The sequence below is a fragment of the Colius striatus genome, chromosome 16 (assembly GCF_028858725.1).
Source record: "Colius striatus isolate bColStr4 chromosome 16, bColStr4.1.hap1, whole genome shotgun sequence".
Classification (NCBI taxonomy): domain Eukaryota; kingdom Metazoa; phylum Chordata; class Aves; order Coliiformes; family Coliidae; genus Colius; species Colius striatus.
The window spans coordinates 5,593,843-5,600,738 of NC_084774.1; the positions used below are offsets into that span (position 1 = coordinate 5,593,843).

The 6,896-nt window shown below is 54.2% G+C and overlaps 1 protein-coding gene across 1 annotated transcript; it reads right to left on the minus strand.

Annotated features, from left to right (window-relative positions):
- Positions 1 to 3,587: 3,587 nt before the first annotated feature.
- On the minus strand, positions 3,588 to 6,240 carry SLC32A1 (solute carrier family 32 member 1). The gene is made up of 2 exons (XM_062009332.1): positions 5,863 to 6,240; positions 3,588 to 4,775 (listed from the first exon to the last, which is right to left on the minus strand). The coding sequence occupies exons 1-2, from the start codon at positions 6,238 to 6,240 to the stop codon at positions 3,588 to 3,590; spliced, it is 1,566 nt and encodes a 521-aa protein (XP_061865316.1).
- Positions 6,241 to 6,896: the final 656 nt, after the last annotated feature.

The following is a 6,896-nucleotide window of genomic DNA, read 5'->3' on the forward strand; positions in this document are numbered from 1 at the left end:
GCAGAGCCATACCTACCCCTTTGTGAGCTCCAGCACCAGCAGCAGCACAGGGAGAGGAGAGGGTTCAGCCTTGCTCCAGCTCCCACCGATGGTCCCTTTGGGTGACACGGCCATGTGGGTGTGTGAGGATAACAGAGATTTGACATTACCCTCATGTCCTGGGGAATAAACTCAAATAAAGGTCCCTATTGTACTTGGGGAATCGTAAAGACATGGAGAGATAAATAAATCTGTTCCCTAATAGTGCAGAGAGGGCCTTTGTCTCATTTTCAGAAAGAGAAGGTTTAGAGGATTGCTGCAGCACATGACCAGAAGCTACAAAGCTGCAGACAAAAGCCATTTGGAACAGAGGCCAGACTTTGCTATCGTGTTGGTTTTTCAGGAGACTTCTGCTTTGTCCAAGTTGAACCTGCTGCTATATTGGGGTTTATTCTGCTCGTTCTGCTGTATCCCCTGCTTTAAGGGCTGCATGTCTCTCACAACACCATCTTCATCCACACACTCGCTGGCATCAGCACAGCATCAAAATGTCTGCTGCAGCAGGCTGGAGGGGGACCCTTGGATTTTAAGCCCAAGTCACAAGGGTTGCTCCAACAGCCCATTGCAGCCACCGGCAAGTTTAGAGGACAAAGCCTGAGCCCGTTGCTGGGGTTTGCTGGGCGGGCTGGTTTCGCAGGCTCGCTGCACGGCAGCCACTGTGTGTCGGCACCCGGCAGAAACGAGGAGGGAAGCGCCTGAGCAGAGCTGACAGCGAGACAAAGCCCGTTGGGGCTCTCTGGATAATCGCAGGCTCTACCACAGCTGAAAACTCCAGCAAGACAGATGTTGAGATGGCCTGTCAGCCCTGGGACCAGCACAGCCTTCTGCCAGGCACCCCAGGGGAGGCTGAAATGCATTGCAGAGTCCCTCCATCCAGGCAGTATCAGCAGGGAAAGCAGGGGTGAGGGGCTATGCCAAGACTGGGCTCAAGGATTTGAGGTGCCCTTTGCCCTTTGAGGGCACTCTCTGCTCATGCTCCTCTGTTCTGCACCCTGAGGGATGGGAGCAAGGAGCCCTTGGCTGCCCTGACATTCCCCTCACTGCGACAAAAAAAGGCAGAAATCATCTTAGACCCCCAAATACACTCAAAGCAGGAGACAATTCTGTTCACAGGGGGGAAAAATGAGGTTTGAATTAGGTTTGAAACCTCTGCAAAATTAAAGCTTCATAAAATTATTTCCATCATCACATGCCCTGAACCAGGGAACCTGTGGACCTCGAAAAACACAAAGACACTGCACAGGTTAGTCTGTGATCAGATCTGCAAGGACAGGTCAGCAAGCTGCTCTGCCACTGCAACACTGCTTCCAAATGGGGAACACAGAGAGAAAAGGACCCTAAAACAACCACGTGAAAAGCAGATGCAAAAGAAGTGTGCAGAGGAGTATGTTAACCTGACAGGGCTCCTCAGCTCTCCACCTATTCCCAGGATCCAAGGGGTTATCTCAGCATTACACAGGGCAGAGAGAGGATGGGCTGGATCTCTTCCCATGCTGGTCCCTCCTCAGTGCCCTACGGAGAAAAGAGAGCTGGAACAGAGAGCTCACAGCAGCAGAAAAAGCAGCAGGCACCCATGAAGGAGGAGCTCCTCACCCAGCTCCACCAACTGAGCTGTCTACTCACATCCTAGGCAGGTTGATGGAATGGCTCCTGAGACAGATGAAGATGATAAGGACAGGGATGAGGTTGAGAATGGGGATGAGGATGGGGCACAGCCAGGAAAGGGAGCCAGCAAGGAAGGAAATGCAGCTTATCCAGGGGGGCCTGTGCTCCACCACAATGTCCCTCACACCCATCCACAGCACCACATGTCCCTGTTCCCACATGAAATAAATCCCACAGCTGGAGACTGTCAGGGAAACTACCCAAATTGCTGTTTTCAACAGGAAAGGACATCAACCCTCCTCCTTTCTGCACTACCCCCCCAGTACCGCATTGCGGAGCTGCCCACTGCTGGGTGGGGGGGGCAACACATAATTTAGGGGGACTGAAAGGAGCCCTACAGGGATCTCTGCTGTGCCTGGGCTGTGGAGGTGCTGCCAGTTGGTGTGTGTCCCCCAAACCCTCATTCCCACTGTGCAGCAGCAGTGGACCGGCAACAAAGCAGCTGTGGCTTTTACATCATGTAAATGGAAATGGTTTCAGACACGTGTGCAGAGCGTGGGGCTGATCCCTGCTCCACACCTGTAGGCAGGGCAGAGAGTTTGGTTCAAACCAGGGGATACCCACAACCTCTTATTTTGTTTGTTTCCCCCCACTCTGTTATTTTTTTTTTCCTGCTTCTTTACAAGAACAAAAATCTCAGGACCTGTCTCCAAACTCCATCCAGCACTTGGAGTCTGAAAAGCTTGATGGGGATGGGGCGTGTGCTGTGTGAAAGCAACTCTCCCTCTCAACTGTAGGACAACCCCTTCTTGAAATAGAAGGGTCCCAGCTCTTCAAACAGCTGAATTCTATCACCAGTGACAACCCTTGACCACCAGTGTGGTAACCCCAAGAGTGTGCAGGGAGGATGAACCTCCCTCTGCCCTGCCCAGCTCCTCCGAGCCCCTCATGAACCAGGCCAGCCTCATTGACTAGTTTCTCTCTTTATTGTTCAATATATTTATATACCACATTATATGTTAAAGATAGAATTACTTTCTTTTTTTTGTTGTTTTTTCTGATATACATTTTTCATCTGATTTACCACAATGACACCACATGTACATTGGAAACAGCTCCACACATCTGGTAGATTGCACAGAATGAATTGTACTGTAGGTTTTGTTCCTGTATCCTGAACAACGTCAAAGCCAACAATATCTCTTCTATTCTTCTTCTTTTAGTTTTCCTAATTTTGAAACAATAATTGTTGAAAGGAAACCAAAGTCACCGAGTAGAGGACTCCAGGGCTGTGATTTCAACCATTGTAATCGATGGGAAGCGCCATTCCTCGGTGCGAATTGGGCGTGGAAGAATGAAGCAGTCCTGACATCTATGGGACTATGGTGTAAACATTGCAGGTAACTGGCATTGCTGCTCATCAGCCACTGCTCCGACTTGTTGGGCTGCTCCTACAATCGAGGTCTCATCTACATCCAGCTCACACAGTGTAAAACGAAGGTCCCTGCTCCCAGCACCCGTGGCTGGTTGGCTTCCAGCACAGTTAAGCCAATCCCATTGGATCTGTGCCTGTGTTTCAGCTCCCAAAGCATGGAATTGCATATCTGTGAGGAGTATTGAGAACTGCGACTGTTCCCCAAGAGGTCATTCGTGGGGGGGACCAAGCTTCAGGCAACAAGTGAGGAGACAGGGATGGGGCACTGGATAATTCCCTTCTAAAAACTCTAAAGAACAAAAAAATAGATTTAAATCTTAGCTTATTTCAAAAGACAGCAGGGTGAACACTTTCATCTCTTCTTATTTCCTTTAATTTGCAGATTCTATGACGTAGAATTTGTTGGATGCACGAAAATAATGACTCTTTCCATTAAAGGGATGCGGAATTATTTGGCTATGCAGATGTTTGATGCAATTCTCTTACTGCAACTGGTTCTGGCCCCTCCTTAGTCTTCAGCATTGGTTCTGAAGGCCTCTATGAGGCCTTCTAAAGAGTGGATGAACCCCGAGACGCTGCAGATACCACCTATAACGAAAATGGCAACATCAAAGAAGACGTGGTGCCACAAGAGCTTCCTCCACAAGAGTTTGAGGTGGAAAAGACTAGGGAGCAGGAAACAGAGCCCTGCACCTGTGAGGCTCCCAGTAAGACCCATTAAGAGGGCAAAATGCGGGACATAGATAGCCATGAGCAGGGTGAAAACTACCAGGGCACATCTGAGGGTGAGTCCCCAGGATTTGAGCCGCCCGTCACCCCCATAGCAGTTGGGGAAGAATGCCCTATTTCCATCTTGGAAAAGGGACCGCTCCAGAACTTCCACAGCTGCAAAGAATGGCAAAGGGTATGACAGCAAGGCTTTGGCCACCAAGAAAATGTTGACTACTGCTCTAATGGTGGATGGCAAGTTGTCTGTAATGACTTCCTTGGTCTCATCAGCCCAGGTCAGATAGGCGACCAAGGCAAAGAGTCCCTTAAGGATGCAAGCTGCTATGTGAGTCCAGTTCATCATGCAATGAAACTCCTTGGGGTTCTGCATGTTCCCCTCCAAGGAAGGCAGAAAGATCTGAGAGGTGTAGCTGAAGACAATGATGCCAATGGAGATGGGAAACTTCTTCACATCAATGTAAAACTTGACTTTGTCCCAGGCCCAGTCACGTGCCCTGGAGAGGCAGTAGGCGATCACCAAGATGTTGATCACAAAGTGGGCTAATGTGCAGAGCAAGCTGAACTTGGAGACCGCCTTGAGGTTCTTCAAGAACGCACAAGGCAAGAGCACTGCCGTGGCAATGATGGACCACGACTTCTGGGAGACGGGCAAGTTGGGGAAGCTGTTATACATCAGGTTCCCACTGACTACCACATAGAGAATGCAGGTCATGACCAGTTCAATGATCTGAGCCACGTTCACGATTCTGCCTCCAAGGGTGGGGAAACGAGGTGCACAGCACGCGTTCGCTATGTCCACGTAGGAGTCTCTCACCCTGACTATCTCCCCATCCTCATTCTCTTCGTAAAGACAGGCAATAAGGATTTTCCCAGTGTAGCAGCAAACCACTGCAGCGAAAATTATTAAAAAGAGTCCTAGGTATCCACCATGAAGGATGGCATAGGGCAGGCCCAGAACAAACATCCCCTAGAAAGAGACAAAATGGAAACCGTGTTGCTGGTGTGCCTGGGCACACGCAGCCGCACACTCACAGTCACATGCCCACTCGCTGTCTTGCTTGCACACCATCACACCCACGCAATCGGTCACGCAGCCACGCCACGCAATCCTGGCCACACACGCCATTACACCCCCGTTTTCCCTCTGATGTAGCACCCCTCCGCAATCCTGCCTGCGCAATCCCACCCACATGCTCACACACACTCGCATCACCTCACCCCGCAGCACCCCGCACAAGCCAGTGCAGTTTGGGTACCTGGGCTTTGCCCCTGTCTGTGCCCTCGCTGTCTGCAGCCTCTCAGTGCACCCAGCCCCCCAGAGCCGGGGACCCCCGAAGACTCTGGCCAGGGTCCCCCCTCCCCCGGTGCGGACCCACCACCGGCCCGGGCCCCGTGCCGGGACCCTGCTTGCCCCCTGGCCCATGTGCTGAGGCAGCCCGGGGGCACATCCCCCAGGCCCTGCCCAGCGGGTGGGGCAGGGGGTCGGGGCTTGGGGCCGGCCCTGCGCTACCGGAGGAGGAGGGAGGGAGCAGAGACCTGGGTTTTTCTCGTGTTTTTTCTTCCCCACCCCTTATTTGTTTTTTATCTTCCCTCTATTTTTCTTTCTGTTTCCCTCCATTTTTTCCTCTTTGTTTTTTTCTAGCTTTCCCCTTTTTCTTTTCTCTTTTTCCCCAATTTTTTCTCTTTCTACTATTTTTCTTTCTTTTTTTTTCCCTCATTTTCCCACTGTTTTTTGTCTAGCCTTCCTCTTTTTTCTTTCTTTTTTTCCTCCCTCTCTATCTTCCTTCATCGTTCCCCTTTAACCTTTATTTTCCCCTATTTTTCTCTGTCTTTCCTCTTTTTCTCCCCCCCCCCCCCATTTTTTCCCTATTTAATCTTTTTTCCCTATTTCTGTCCGTCTTTCCCTTATTCCAGCCCACACACACACTTCTTTCCCCCTTTTTTCCCTTTCCCTCCCTTCTCTCCGCAGTGGGTTGCCATCACCCCGCGGCTGCGGGCGAGCGGAGCGGAGCGCGGGGCCGGGATCTCTCCGCGCTGCCCGGTGGCGGCCGTACCTGGATGGCGTTGGTAACGTTCCATCCCGCCTCCCAGGCCGTGATCTTGGGCTTGCCCTGCCCGGACAACTCCGAGCAGACGCCTGCCTCCTTGGAGGCGGAGGGCGGCAGGGGCCCGGTGCCGTCCCGCTGGTAGTGGATGTCCCCTTCCAGGGGTGGCTCGCCCCCCTCCTCCCCGCTGTCGGATTTGAGGATGTCCATCTGCAGCCCCTGCCGATGCTCCATGTCCAGGTCGTCGCAGTGGGCGAACCCCACCGCCTCCTCATCGGTGGCCGCCTGGAAGCCCATCCTCGCAAACACACCGCTCATCTTCGCCTGGGACTTGTTGGACACCGAGGTGGCCACGTTGGAAAGCTTGCTGCGGAGGAGGGTGGCCATGGTGACTGGCTGGCCGGCTGCGCTGCTCGGCGACCCTCGGGGATGGAGAGATCCGACGGGGCGGGGGAACGGCGGGGCGACGGACGGGACCTCGGCGCCCGGCGAGGGGCGGCGGACGCTGCGGGGGCGGAGGGGGGCGGGGGGAACTTCTCCGAGCCGCTACCTCCGCGTCCCGGCGCAGTGCGAGCGGGTCCCCGCGGGGATGCTCAGGGGCATGTCACCGCTGCGGGGAGGTGCGGGCCCCGCCGCCCGCTCCGCGCTGCTCCTCTGCCCCTGCGGCGGGGTCGGGGGGGAGTCGGGCTGGGATGGGGGGGTGCTGTCAGCAGCTGGCGGCTGTCACCAGACGGGCTGCGCGAGCCCCTGACAGCATCTCCATCGCAGTGCGCCCACCTCGCAGAGGAGAGAAGAGGGAGAGGGGAGAGAACTGCTGCAGTGCTGGGGGAGGTACCAGCCTCCCCGGCCAAGCCCATCCCCCCCCCGCCCCCCCCCCCGCCCGCCAGGTCCCGCCAGCAGCGCCGCAGCGCAGACCCCCATCCACCTCCCATCCCCAAAAGCTCCGCAGCCCTCATGCTGCCCGCCCTGCCCCACACCTTGCCCCGCACCCACGCCGTGGGTCTCCTGCCGCCAGCCCCTTCCCCACAACGAAACAAAGAGCC